Below are 14,043 nucleotides of genomic sequence, written 5' to 3'. Positions count from 1 at the left end.
TCTTTAGTTCATCACAACTACAGGAGAGGGCTCATACAATAGGTTCTAAGAGGTGTGCAGAGCCCTAGTAACTCACGGCACCCAACAGCGTTACTAGCAGAGACCCACCGCAGGGGACACAGCGACGCCCACCACCCGTTTTACACTCGCAGAGGCATCCGCGGGACTCAGAGCCCACTAAGGGTCGCAGAGGGGGCACTAAGGGTCCTGTGCCGGGTGTCACCCCAGCGCCGGGGCCCCGCAAGGCCGCCCGCCTCCCTTCTTCTCCACAGCGCAGCTCAGCACTGCTGTAACCACCCGAGAGCCCCTTTATTCGTCCCAAGGAAGCCTTTAAGGGGCGGGTCCCGCCGCCATCTTGTGGGAGGGCAGGGGGTCCGCATGCGCGGTGGGGCGCGGAGCTGCGCGTGCCCTCTACGGCGTCGGAGCGATGGGGCTGGGGCAGAACGGCGCCGTGCGGGGTAGGGACGAGCCCGGGGCGGGGGGGGGGGAGTCGCACGCGTGCGGGGTGGCCTCGTGCACCCCGCGTGCCGGCGGCGGGAGGGCGGCGGGTCGCAGAGGGGGCGCGGCCCCCCCCCGCCTGTCGCGCCCCACCCCCGCCTGTCGCGCCCCACCGGACCCCCGGGGACAAAATGGCGGCCGCCCCCCCCCCCCCCCCAGCCCGGCTCCTTGTGAGAGGGTCGAGCTCCGCGCCAGGCCCTCGGCGGCGGCTCCGGGCTCTGTCGGTGGTGGGGGTCAGCCCGCCTCGGGCACCGCTGGGTTGTTTCTGCCTTTCCCCCTGCCGCCGCTTCGCTGGCGGGGTTTGCCTTGGGTGAGGCCTCGTGGTTTGTGTGAAGCCGCCGGGTGTAAATTTCATGAAAAGCTGTAAATTTCTGGGGTTTTAATCCTGATAGAACAGGGATAACGGTGATACTTGTGTAATGATTTAACCTAAACCACGCCTGAAGTAGCGTGGTGTGTTTTAAATGCTGTTGGGCAACCGGGCAGGGCGAAAGGGTTGGGATGGATGGAGGACAGAGCGGAGAGCTGAATTAACCTGATTTCCTCCAAAAAAAATGAGCTTCACCTGCGTGGCTGTGACTTCCAGTTGCAAAGCTGCTCATGATTTATGCCCTTAAGTCAGGTGGCTCCATTCAGGTAGATTTTTTGGGTGCTCTGCTGGTGCAGGGGATGTTGGTAGAGGCATCGCTGCAGTCTAAAAGGGGTTATAGTGATGGAAGGCTGTGCTTATTAAAGTGATCAAACCGAAGCCCTGAGGATGGCTCGATAACAGCTTGCAGCCAGGCTGTATTCCCAACGGCAGCTTACTGGCACTTAGAAGCGTGCAAGAATTAGAACAGTTCTTATACGCTAGGAATTGAGAAGAAAACTTACTTTGTGGGGGAGGGAGAAGAACGTGCTCCTGATCAAACTGAAAAGACCCTCCTTGTCCCAGGAAAGCAGAGGAACAGCCGATGAGAGCAGTCTGGTGGGTTCTTTGTTTCGGAGGCAGCGGCATACGGTTAATGTGATTTCTGTCAAGATTAAACTTGATCGGCGACTGGCACGTCACAGCTCTGTCTTCAGCTTTTGTGTGTCTCAGGCGGATGAATTTTGGAAGTCATACTAATGCCTGTTTCCCTAGAGAAAACTGGACACCAGAAACTTCCCGTGTTTTTGTGGGATTTAATTCCTGGCTGTAACTGGAGAGTTAATTGCCCCTGTGTATATTGGTATGTGTCTGTGCCAAAAGGCTGCCCTTTGGAAGGCAGGGAATAGCGCAGCTAGTGTTTTGTTTTGTTGTAATGTGGTGGTTTGCAGGTGTGACCCCGCACTGATCACCGTGACTTGGCTTTTGCTGCTTATTGGCCAGATCCAATGACCTTTCTCCCTCAGGTGGCCTCTTTACCTTACAGTTTCAGTTAAATTAAGCCTGCCAGTTGTAATCCCATTTCTTGGGGATGCTGTGAAGTGCTAGAAGTGACTTTATCTCCTTGACTAGTTGGCTTTTACTATTAGGCTTTTGGTGCAGGTTGAAAGTTATAAGCACTTCTGAAGACAAAAAATACAGATTTTCATGTCTGGAGTTACTACTCTGTAGCTGACTTTCAAATAACATGAACATTTTTTAAGCCCTGGAGGTAACTTGAAAATTGCCTCTTAGGACTGTCTTGGACTAACTTTGTAGGGGTGCAGCTACCCCCATGTTGTTGCCCGTTCCTGGAAAGTAAATTGATATGTGTCGTAACGAGGATCGTGTGCTGCTGGTGGAGCCAAGACCATCTCGGTTTCTTCATGCACTTGTCAGTGCAGATGGTGAACGCGTGTTCTTCCTGCAGACAAAATCTGTCTGAGCTCTTGCAGATCCTAACAGTACGCCTGTAGCCTAGATCTGGAAACATCCAGAATAATACTCGAGCTGTTTGGAGAGAGGAGAAACTTTGTGATCCAAATCTCTTGTTCATTAGGATATGTCCGAAGAATATGGAAGAAAATAAATTCCCACCATCGGCTTGTTACTGTTCTCATCTTCTGATTTTTTTGTTTACTTCTGTGCACTGCCTGCTCTCCTGGGATTGCATTCTTTGGACTTCTGTTTCCTCTTTCCATCTCTCTTCCCTTCTCTCCTTTGTGTGTTAATTTTTCTGGAGTTTTAGACAAACCTTTTCCATTGTTTAGTGCTTACAACATTGAAACAATTTTTCTGCTGTGTTCCACAGGCCTGTAGTGTCTTGTCCTATAGTGACTTGTAACATTGTGCTTTATTGTACCAGAATTAGGATTTGTTTAATAATCACACAAAAGTTGCTGTTAGTGGTTTTACTTTAAAAAAGAAATAAAAAACCTTGATGTTCCACATCAATGTCACTCTGTTTACAGATGCCTCTTCAAGTAAGACGTGCATGACCTTAACAGTTTGGCAGCGCACTGTTGAATTGGCACCAGAGGCCTCTTGAAACAGAGCTTAAAGTACTTAAAAACTTCTGAAAGGTGTTTTCCTTCCAGGTGCAGTTTTATGGGTAGCTCAGTTTGAAAGATGAAATGGCCATTCCAGCTCTTCAGATCTGCTTGTGAAACAAACCAGTTGACAACAAAACTTATTGCCTCTGAAACCTTGCAGGATGGTATCATCTGTCATGGTTTAACCCCAGCCAGCAACTAAGCACCACGCAGCCGCTTGCTCACTCCCCCTGGCAGGATGGGGGAGAGAATCGGAAGCTTAAAAGTGAGAAAACTTGAGGGTTGAGGTAAAGACAGTTTAGGAGGTAAAGCGACAGCCATGTGCACAAGCAAAGCAAAATAAGGAATTAATTCACCGCTTCCCATCAGCGGGCAGGTGTTCAGCCATCCCCAGGAAAGCAGGGCTCAGAAAGCAGGCTCCATCATGCGTAATGGTGACTTGGGAAGACACACCATCACTCTGAACATCCCCCCCTTCCCTTTTTTTCCCCCAGCTTTATATGCTGAGCATGATATCATATGGTATGGAATATCCCTTGGGTCAGCTGGGGTCGGCTGTCCCAGCTGTGCCCCCTCCCAGCTTCTTGTGCACCCCCAGCCTGCTCGCAGGTGGGGTGGGGTGAGGAGCAGAAGAAGCCTTAACTCTGTGTAAACCCTGCTGAGCAATAATGAAAACATCTCTGCATTACCAACACTGTTTCCAGCACAAACCCAAAATGTAGCCCCATACCAGCTACTGTGAAGAAAATAAACTCTATCCCAGCCAAAACCAGCATGACATCGTAAGAGAGAGTCCATTTGTTAAATTCAAATAGCTTTCATAAATGTATATGATGTTTATTAAGGTAATGCTGAAATTTAAAGACCAGACTGCTTTAAATGTTTGGATTTCTTGTACTATCGGTTGATACCATTTTCCACCCTGATACAGCTCCAGACAAGTGATGCAAAAAAAGCTAATACAGTAAAAAAGACTATGATCTATTAGAAGAAAAAAATACATTAAGCTGTTTGTATGTATTCAGTCTGTCTGTGTGTGTAATAGATTAATCTGGCCCTCGGGAGAAGTAGGTGGTCACTGAAATACAAGATGACAATTACTTTAAATTTATAACCTCTGCTTGTTGAGCTGGATGTGCTGTGCATGGTTATGTGGTAGGTGGCCCGAGGGATGGTCAGAGGGATCTGGGTTAGCTGCAGGTGCGCAGGACAGCTCTTCTGAACGCGCTGCAAGGCTGCTGAATTTTAGCACAGACTTTCCTGCTCGTGCTGTGAGTCGTAGAAGTATTTTTATCATCAGAATCTTTTCCTCTGCTGGTTTGTTAAGCTGACCTGGACTTTTGGATAGGTGCAATAGAAGATCAGCTTCCTTAAGGTGCAGCACCTTAAAGGGTGGTTCAGTTATAGGAATCGCCCTTGGTCTTCATTAAAGTCACTCTTTCCCTGTAGTTTCCTTAATGGAATGGGTACAGTCTTATCACTGTCCCCTCATCAGTTACTTGAAAACATTGGTTAAGATTTGATCTATTGGCAACATATCAGCTAGCGGCTTGGGCAGAGCTGCTTTTCTGAAATCCCTGGTATGGGCAATCCCTCTGGTTTGCCTGGTGCTCTTGTGACTGCTAGAAATGACTTCAAACTTACCAGACCCAGCTTGTCCCTGAACTGGCTGGGTACCTCCTCCCTTGCCACAGCCCTGCTCTTCTTGAGGTAATGTGCTCAAGCGAGAAGGTGCTGCAGACTCTCTGCGGTGGCTTTCCTTGGAAGAACCTGCTGCCTCCACTTTAAGCTGTGGCTGTTCTTTGGATTAGTTTGGGCTTTTTTTGCTAAATTAAAGCAGATTTTCATAGAATCCCTTCTGCAATTTCACCTCTTCACTTCTTTACCCTATTAAAGTTAATGCATTACTCTGGCTAGTTTGTAATGGGGAGATAAGGAGTTGAGAACTCGCTGGATGGATATAAAACACTGAGTTCACAATATTCTCTCTGGGGCTTTTATTGTTTTAAGGAGTTTGGGAGCGGGGAAACACACCCAAAATGCTTTGATGTTAAAGATGGTTTTCTGCTGTTACAGGGAGGGTTTGTCACTCATTTGCAGGGGAGGTCTCGGTGTTTGTTGGTCTCTTCCTCTTCGTTTGCTACGAAGATGAATTCTGAAGGCTTTCTGCCTCTTTTACTCCTTTAGTAAAAGGAGTGCCTGCCTTCCCTGATCTTACAGGGCTACAGATGTAGTACAAATATTTGTCTAACTCCCCTATTGCTACATCCAGAGCCTTGTGGATCAGCATGGTGTGTATGAGCTAACGCAGTGTTATAGCTGAGGAAAGGCCTGGGTATGGATTTTAGAAAAGGCTTTGGCACAGGGCGAAAACCTTCTTGATCCTTTTAGTGCAAGCTCACAGTGGCAATACATTAAGTCAGTTAGCCATGGAAAATAGCAAGAACTAACAAAGGCTTTTTGTTTGTTCTTATCCTTTAGAGTTAACGTAGTAACGTCTCTTGCCCCAAAGAGGCCATGTGGCTTGGCATCTTTCAAATCCAATGCAAACATTGAAAGGCCAGATAGAAATTCCCAACTGGAGACTGGTTTAGTTTTCTTAAGTTGTGTAAACGTGCTAAAACTTAAGTTCCTTTTTGATTTATTTGTCTGTCGAGTCAGCCAAACTCTGTCTGTACACGTTAGGAGTACCTGTGTGAGTAGAAGCGGTGGATAAAAAGCAAAAAGGGGCAGTTGCCTACAGCTCCAAGGGAAATGGCCAGGGCTGTTGCCACAACCAGAACCTTCGGGCCAAAGTCCAGTATATTTTCATGACACAGAGAGGAAACAATAGAGCCACATAAAAGTAGGAAAACTCCTTGCAGAAAAGCAAGTTATGCCAAGTGAGTAAGACTGCAAAGATTTTGGAGGTATCTAGAGGGAGGGAAAAGTGAGGATGGGAGGTGGTGGAAAGAGGATTTTTTAATGGACATTGTCTTTCAGAGAGCCAGGAACTAATCCAGTTAAAATAAACTCAAGCTCTTATTCTTAAATACAGTCTTTTTGGATCCATATTATTTCCTGTACACCACAGTGGGGATTTAATCTAAGCTGGCTTTTGTTACTCTTCTGAAGTGGTAGTATATTAAATAATTTCCCAAATAATTTGCCAAACACCTGTTAACATTTTTAGTTGCAAAACTACTCAGTACCCATACCTCAGGGGGGATCATGCTTGGGTTATTGATCCTGAGCATTCTTCTTTTGTGGCATTCCTGCAACTGAAACTAACAACAGGGTTTTTTTTTGCTGCTACAGGGTGTACTTAGAGCTGGTTTAATGTGCTGAACTTGGAAACACTATACTACCACTGTTGATATCACAGGTTCCCAAATAAAAGGTTATAAAACCCCCCAAACCCTGCTAGGTTAATCTTCACCCTTGTGTAGAAAGGACTGGGGTGAAGGAGAATTCTGATCAAGAGAAAGGAGTAGATTAACTAGGTGAGTGTCAAAAGAATATATTCTTCTAAGGTACTGTGTTACCACTGCAGAACAACAAGGTCTGTTGGAAAGTAGAGGTGTTGCCACAAGCATGAAGACATTTAGTACTGAATAGTTTTGGTAGAATGTTGTGGTCAAAAAGTGATGGTCTCTCTTTTTTTCTTCTCTTTTATTCTAGTTGAATGGATTGCTGCAGTCTCCTTAGCTGCTGGAGCAGCTGCTGTTGGGTACCTAGCTTACAAAAAATTTCTCTCTAAAGACAAATGCTGCAAAGCAGTGGTGAATCCCAGTATCCAGAAGGATAACCCCAAGGTAGTCCATGCATTTGATATGGAAGATCTGGGAGACAAGGCTGTGTACTGTCGTTGTTGGAGATCTAAGAAGGTAAGAGAAGAATAAATGGTCCAGTTTCGTTCGTGTACATGCATCTTGCAACAGAATTATTTTCAAACTGCTTTATTTAGAGGAAACTAACTTCTTTTCACCTCAGCTATTCTGCTGTGAGATGTAGCACTATTGTAGTCTATAAAACTATGTAGATTTATGCTGTCACTCAGGGTAAAGTCTGCAGATCACTGATAATAGTGAACAAAATGTTTCTGTAGCTCCGAAGAAGCAGATCCTTTGAAAGCAGAGCTGCTGTATGGAGCAATCAGTGTTATGAATGACAGATACCATTTTTGTGTGCTAATACTGAGGCTTATCCAAAACTACTGGCCTGTTGGCAGGTGAGGGAGAGCTCAGGAACCACAGCCTGAGAGGACCTTAAACACCTTTTACTGGAGGAAGCTGGAAGCTTAGTCAGTCAGAAAGTACCTTGCTGCTAGTTCATTGTGTTAGTAACACAAATCGATTAAGAAGTCTCTTGGTTTACCAGAGCCAGTGTCAAATTGTCACTTGCGATGTCTGAGCTAATCATTAAATCTTGTAGACAGGGTGAGTGCAGAGTGGTTTTGGAAGAGCCTGACTCGCGCAGATGGTGTTACAGTGGTACTGCTGTTCTGTCCTAAATGTATGTTTGTAGTACTGCTGTGTACTGTAGATAGCTACCTTTTGCCATGTGAATGAGTACAGCAATGAATTGTTTCCAGTGGTGACGGAGGTAATCTACAAAGAAGTCATTGTGGTTAGAGGTTTTGAAGAGCCTAGACAGTTAGGCTTAAGGCATTTGTGCCTTAGCAACTCAAAATAGTTATATGGGTAATCCTGCAGTAAAGCCAGTGAAATCATGATGGCATACTTTAAACCTCTGTTTTTGAGCAATTAAGAGTCTGACCTAGACACTGGTCCAACTTACTTGCGTATGAAGTTGGGTTTCCTCAATTGCCTAAAATTAGTGGTAAGCCTGATACCTAGCCTTTCAATAACACTAAGATCAGATTTAAATCTGAGGTAGAGATGCGTGACATTTGACATAGCTGAGATCTGTATCATTTACCTGCAGTGGCAGTTCGTTTTAATATTTGAATTTGGATTTACCTGGGGTTGCAATAGTGTAGGCACCTCCTTCAGTCCTTGTGCAAAAAAAAAATAATTAAAAATCACAGAATCACCTAACTTGAATGTTGGTGTTTGTACTTTCTGCTTCCTACTCAGTTTTCTAAACAGAAATGTAAGATGGTGTATGGTTTTAGTGGTTGCATTGCAGCTTCTGCCAATGTTCTAGCTGTTGTTTGATACTATCTTTTTTGTGTGAAACAAAAATACTAAGAGGTACATTTTGGCATATATTGAAGGGGTGTTGTCAGTTTAGGAACGTACTGTCCTACTGAGTTAGGGCTCTGTAGTCACACACTAAAAGGAAGTAGATGGGGCTACCTTATAATGAGTCTGTTATTAGAGCTCTGATCTGAAAGGTCTTGTAAAGGCATTAAGGAGGTCAGTGGAAAATTTTGAAGGCATTTGTTTTCTTTTACTGATGCTTAATGATGAGTATTTTAATCAGCATGTTGTGCTTCAAAGACTCCAGTTTCAAGTTTTGCTGCTGTCCTCTTGCCCTGATTAGTTGACCTTGTATGGTGGGTAGCATGATCTTTAAGATGGTGTGCGTGTTTCTTCTCATGTTCAGTTGTGGACAAGCAGTAATAAAATACAGAGACATTCTTCATCATTCTCACGTGCTTGTCATCTTTGGAAGTAGTTAGCTAGTATCTGTTTCTTACAGTACTCAAACTAAGATCATGTTAAAATTTGTGAGATAATGTTTATATGATGCTAAAATGGTAGAATGTGTGTGCTTCCAATGCAGGGAATTACAATTAGTTCAAAAGCAGTAGGTACCCACTGTGTTTTTGTTAAATAAGGGGCATATGGGGACCTCTATTCCATATACAGGTCAGAAGAAATGTCCTCTTGTATGACTGTGTGAGCACTTCTCATCAGATTGAGCCTCATCTGAGGCATGAGGCTGTTAATAGAACCAGTAGTTATGAACCATAGGATATTTCTGTGTGTACTAGTAGTGTGCATGCACTACAGCCAGCTTCACATGGTGCTCCTCCTGTACGGGGAATCACAGAACGGTTGGACTGTACCAGGGTGTTTTAGACTAACTCCTAAAAAAGGAGCAGGATTATTTTCAGTTGGGTTTTGTTTCTGAAGCAGTATACTTCAGAGGCTTTTTGTTTGTTTCTTTATGCTGGCCAAAGCCTTTGTGGAGTGCATGTGTTTAAAAAAACCACACGTGGTGTCTTCAAATAAGTCTGCTTGGATGGAATTATCTGTTAAAGTAGGTAGTTCTTTAAATGGTCCTTTCCTGTTCAGTGTTGTGCTCTGCAGGCACTTCATAGCACCACTTGTCAAGTGTTGTGGAAAAACCCAGTGTTCAAATTTACCTGTGCAGAGGCAAGAGTTTTGTCTTAAAAGCAAACTGTAATTAGTCTAAAGTTAGAACATTTGTTTTCTTACTCTTCTGCGTTTTTAAGTGTGTGAGCTGGGGGGAGGGAATTAATTTGCTTTCTTTTACAATGACCTGCAACCTCTGTGTCTTCCAGAGAAGTATTAGTATTAGTCCCCAGGGTGCAGGTCGAGGAATGCTGCTGCAGAACATTAGAAGAAATAGTGGTAGAGAATCTAAACCTGTTCAGTGTCAAGGGAAAGAAGCTGAGCTGTCCACATCACCGCGCAGTTCCCTCAGGGTGTGAGCTTTGGCCACTATCACTAGCCTGCTTTATCTTAATCAAGGGTGAACATGTTGTGTCAGGCCCAAGATCCATCTATTCAGTATCTGGTCTTCAAGGTGACCGGGTGGGTGCTCTGGAAAAGTGATGTGTTTTTGGTTGGGTTTTTTTCCTGAAAGCTGAAGTCTAGCATCGCAGCCTCTGGGAGACAGCGGTTCCGAGACCTTGTGACCCAGAGGATGAATTCAGAGCAGTCAGAGTGGGGAGCTATTAAAGATGTCTTGATGCTCTCTGAAGCCTATGAATCCCACCATTTTTGTCACTTGCAAACTTGAAGTAATGATGTTGCTGTAGCTGAACCTTGGGCTCGCCTCCTTGGGGCACGTGAGATGTTAATGTCTGATGGAAGCTGGGTCGACACTTCTGTGAAGAGCAGTGGACTGTGGTGTTGCATGGAAAAGCAACTAGCCCAGGAACATCTGGGTTGAAAGCTAATCAGTGTCCCATGAACATATGTTCTTGTTTGCTCAGATTTTTCCCAAGTATCTGGCAGTACCTACTCACTGAGTCACAAATGACTGATGATAAAGTTCCTGCATGAATCAGCTTACGTGACTGTTCTCTGAATTTAGAGTTCCTTTATTTGGAAACGTCACCTGCCATTTATAGTGTGGGTTTTGACATTTCATAACGGTGAAAAACAAAAAATACCCACCTCACCTCTCTCCCCCCCCCCCCCCCGACACTCTTCCCTACAGGGTATATGGCTTTATTTTTAGACCTCTGGGAATTTATTTTTTGCAAGTGTATTGTCTTCATTATATTGTTTTCGTGCAGTACTTTGAAATCTTTTATTCTAACTAAGCGTGGGTGATAGGGTGTTGATTTTTTTCAAGGACTGTGACTGAGGCATGAACATTGGGATCAGTGGAGTGTCAAAGACAGTTCGATCACGACTGTACTGTGAGGGAATATTGCTGTTGCAAATTCAGCAAAAGCTGAGTAGTGCCCACCTTTGATTCCCGTTACTTCTAAGCAAACAAAATAGTAACTGAATGCAAAATACTAGAGTGTGATTTCTGTGATCATTTCCAGAGTTTCCTCTTCAGAGGAGGCATAGGCCTGAAAACACATCCTTGAGAAGTGATGGGATCTAACCTGACTCTTGTTGCTTCACAGAATGTCCTTTGGCTCTTGCATGTGAAAAGAGCTGCTCAGGAGCAGAGTGGTTGTGACTGGTCTGGGACCTGAGCAGTTACAGGTAGCTAAAGGAGTCCCCATGGGTCTTGTGCTGTTCTGGGTTTATGGAAAAAACATTTCTTCAAATTACTTCCTCAGTGCTATCCTTAAACCCCCCTGGTGAATAGCCATGTCAGTTGGAAGCACAGTTTATTTCCATTAACAGGTCAAAATCCTAATGTGGAAGCCAGCGCAAAGGGACCTTTGTGTCGATGAGATAAGGTAGCTGCGTCAGGATGAAGCAAAGGCAGCTTGCTACTCTAGCTGTCTGGAGGCAGGACTAATATGTAGGTGTCTCTCTTAAATAAGAGATGAACTAGGGAAACTGCCCTTTTTCTCGTAATGTGCTACAGAAAACCACCAAAAATTCAGCTAAGGATCTCCTCCTGTTTCTCTTCCTCACCCCACTTACCTTCTGTAACTGCACTCAGCTCTGGCTGTTGCTTAGGAAAACGGAGTGTGGGGCAAGGTTGAGAGCAAGATACTCCAGGTAGGTTACAGTGAAGGTCAGCTCAGGTTGCATTTTCCTCATGCTGGCCTCAGGCAGGAACACCCAAGAGTGGAGTGGAGTTGCTTCTTTTTCTTAACAAGCCTCTCGTCCACTCTGCACTCACGTGGACAAAACTAGTGTTTGGACAAAACTCAGGCAGACCTGAGACCAGCACAAAAGTTATGGTCTGTGGTCACAGTGGATTTAATGAGAAGATGTTCTAATGAACTTTTAACCTAGGTTCTTAAGTCTGACTCTGGATATACTTTAGATGTGTTTATTCTTTCTTTCTTTCAGTTCCCGCTGTGTGATGGCTCTCACACAAAGCACAATGAGGAAACCGGCGACAACGTTGGGCCTCTGATCATCAAGAGGAAGGAGGCGTAGAGTGGACAGTAGAAGCTACCAAATGAATGTCTGACAAATCCTCTGCTCACTTGTAATTGGGGGAAAAACCACAAATTCTTTGTCATGTCACTGAAGACTTTCCAGTGTAGTATATACGTCAGGCTTCAGCATGTGTATTTTCTCTGGTGCTTGTCTTGTTTTAATCACTACAATGCATAATTTACTAAGTAGTCATGGTTTAAATTTTTTGTCCTGTAAAGTGTGTGTACCCTCTCATCGAGTGTGAAACTGAAATGACGCACAGAATGTACTTAATCAGAAAATAGGGATTAAATTATTTTCAAATAGATGTATACTACTCTGAGGCTATTAGGTAGAATGTGTGTTCAAAAAGGTAGTCCTAAAATCCTGGAGAGGTTCTAAAGTCACAGGTCTGGATAGATGTCTTATGTAAAAGGCAGCGGCAGGAAAGAAATCATGGTGCCAAAATGCAGCTTATGCAGGTGTCACGTCTGGCCTATTACTGTTCTGTGTGGCTTCTGTAAAAGAACACATTTAAAATTGCTAACTATGAACAGACAACATCAAAGGCTTATAGCAAGATGGGGCTAAAGGGCAACTTTACCTTTCATTTTAGAGCAGTGTTGAAACTCGACCCTACTACCGTATGGTATCAGCAATGTACTACCAGAACTGCAGACCTGTATTTAGAGTAGGATTAGGAAGATGGTCTCTGTGGGAGCTTTCTTAATAGACAAGTGGAATGATACGAAGTGCTCAGTGATGGGCAGGGGGTGGCAGGGTTGTCCTTGCTGCTAGAAAGCCTTAGTTTCACTTGCAGTCTCTAGCAGTGACGCTAACTTCCCCAGACCACAGGACACTTCTGTGGGGGGGAGGCTATGCCCATTTAGTCCCGAAGCTAAAATAAAAACTAAAACCCCACCCATCATTACTGTCTGCTTCATCATTGCTCTGGCTGGTTCCGGAGGACTCCTCCCGCTGCGGAGGGAGGAGGCACACCTTCCTTACTAAGTGGCCTTAGGCTCTATGTGTCTTAAATAACTGCTGCCTCCCTGGGCTAACTGTTAATGTGGTTCAGCTAATTTTACCAAAAGAACTGACAGGGACAAGGGGAAAGGCTTTGGCGACAGCTAGAAACACTAGAAACGAGAGGGGAAAGGAAGGATGAGTCAAGGAGAGCTCTTAGCCTCTCTTCCTATGGCACTTGTCTGCCTTATCTGACATGGTTGCATTAATGGCTATCACGTTGGTTTCCTTATGTAGCTTTGATTTATCAACAACTACAAACCAAAACCCAAAGAGTGGGGTGGCAGAGGGCACTTTTGTATTAAACCCGGTCCATTAGCCTAATTGCAGCCTGCATGAGACTGAGCTCTTGATGTCCTGGGGCAGAGAGACTACCTCAGAGCTAGAGGAAAGGCCTTTTCAAGAAGCTGACATTTTAACCTGGACCCATAAGGATTCTTCCAGAGGATCGGGACAGTAGAGGTTTTATTTAATTTTATTTTTTTTTTAAGGGCATCGTTGGTACAGCTGGTTAAGATTGAAGAAAATGTTTTGCATATTCTCAGTGTGAGATTTTCAGAGGCTGAGGTCTTAGCTGACTGGTCTGAACTTTGGCAGAAGGCACAAGAAGTAGAGAAGGTGGCACAAAGGCAGAGAAAAGAGGGTTTGCAGGTAGAGTGCTACGGTAGGGGCAACTGCTGTCTGTGAGAGACCTCTACTTGTAAGAAATTGCAAATACATTTAGTTTCTATCTTCCTGTCTTGACTGTAAAGGTACTTGATATTTTTTACTTGGCTGAGTACTGATGCATATGGAAGTTGTTTTAACCTTAAATTATCAAATACATTGCTTTTATCCAAAACAAAGTTATTTCTGTATTATTAGAACATGGCACTGGATATTTCTGTATTTTTGTCAAATACACATTTGAGCTCATCTTAATCTCGAGGTGGTGGTGTTCTCTCGTGGGTGTGCTGTTTCTTTCAAGGGAGAGTTACACTCTGAGTAGTGCTGTATGGCAGTGCTTCTGTAATCATAAACCTGTGTCTGGGTTGGGTTTTCTGTTGGAGACTTCTTTTCCTGTTAGCAGCAAAGCCTGGCTGCTCTTGAAGGAATAAAAGTTCACTGAAAACTGCATTAATGTTCTGAGAGATGGAGTCCTGAAGTTTCAGATGAGTCTCCTGAGTCATAAAACTATTTCCTGGAGTTTGGGCATTAGATAAGTGGTGTCCATGAGAAGTTTTTGGTCCTGGGAAGCAAAGATGCAGGAGGTGAGTCTCTGCTGATTTACATCCTGGTGAGTTTGTTTTGGACAAGTGTCACATGTCTGAATGTTGACACAAAGTGGTTAAATCTTATTTTGATGTACGTAGTTTTCTGTAGTGTACCTACAAGTTCGTGT

At 44.4% G+C, this 14,043-nt stretch overlaps 1 protein-coding gene across 1 annotated transcript; it reads left to right on the top strand.

Moving 5' to 3' along the window:
- Nucleotides 1-369: 369 nt before the first annotated feature.
- CISD1 (CDGSH iron sulfur domain 1) lies at nucleotides 370-13,583 on the top strand. The gene is made up of 3 exons (XM_068416613.1): nucleotides 370-458; nucleotides 6,598-6,803; nucleotides 11,565-13,583. Exons 1-3 carry the CDS (start codon nucleotides 428-430, stop codon nucleotides 11,652-11,654), a joined length of 327 nt encoding a protein of 108 aa, XP_068272714.1. The 5' UTR covers nucleotides 370-427; the 3' UTR covers nucleotides 11,655-13,583.
- The last annotated feature ends 460 nt before the right edge of the window (nucleotides 13,584-14,043 follow it).

Source organism: Nyctibius grandis, chromosome 20 (assembly GCF_013368605.1).
Source record: "Nyctibius grandis isolate bNycGra1 chromosome 20, bNycGra1.pri, whole genome shotgun sequence".
In the NCBI taxonomy this organism is placed as follows: Eukaryota; Metazoa; Chordata; class Aves; order Nyctibiiformes; family Nyctibiidae; genus Nyctibius; species Nyctibius grandis.
The sequence above is the reverse complement of the archived record's forward strand: the minus strand, read 5'-3'. Positions and strand labels throughout refer to the sequence as shown.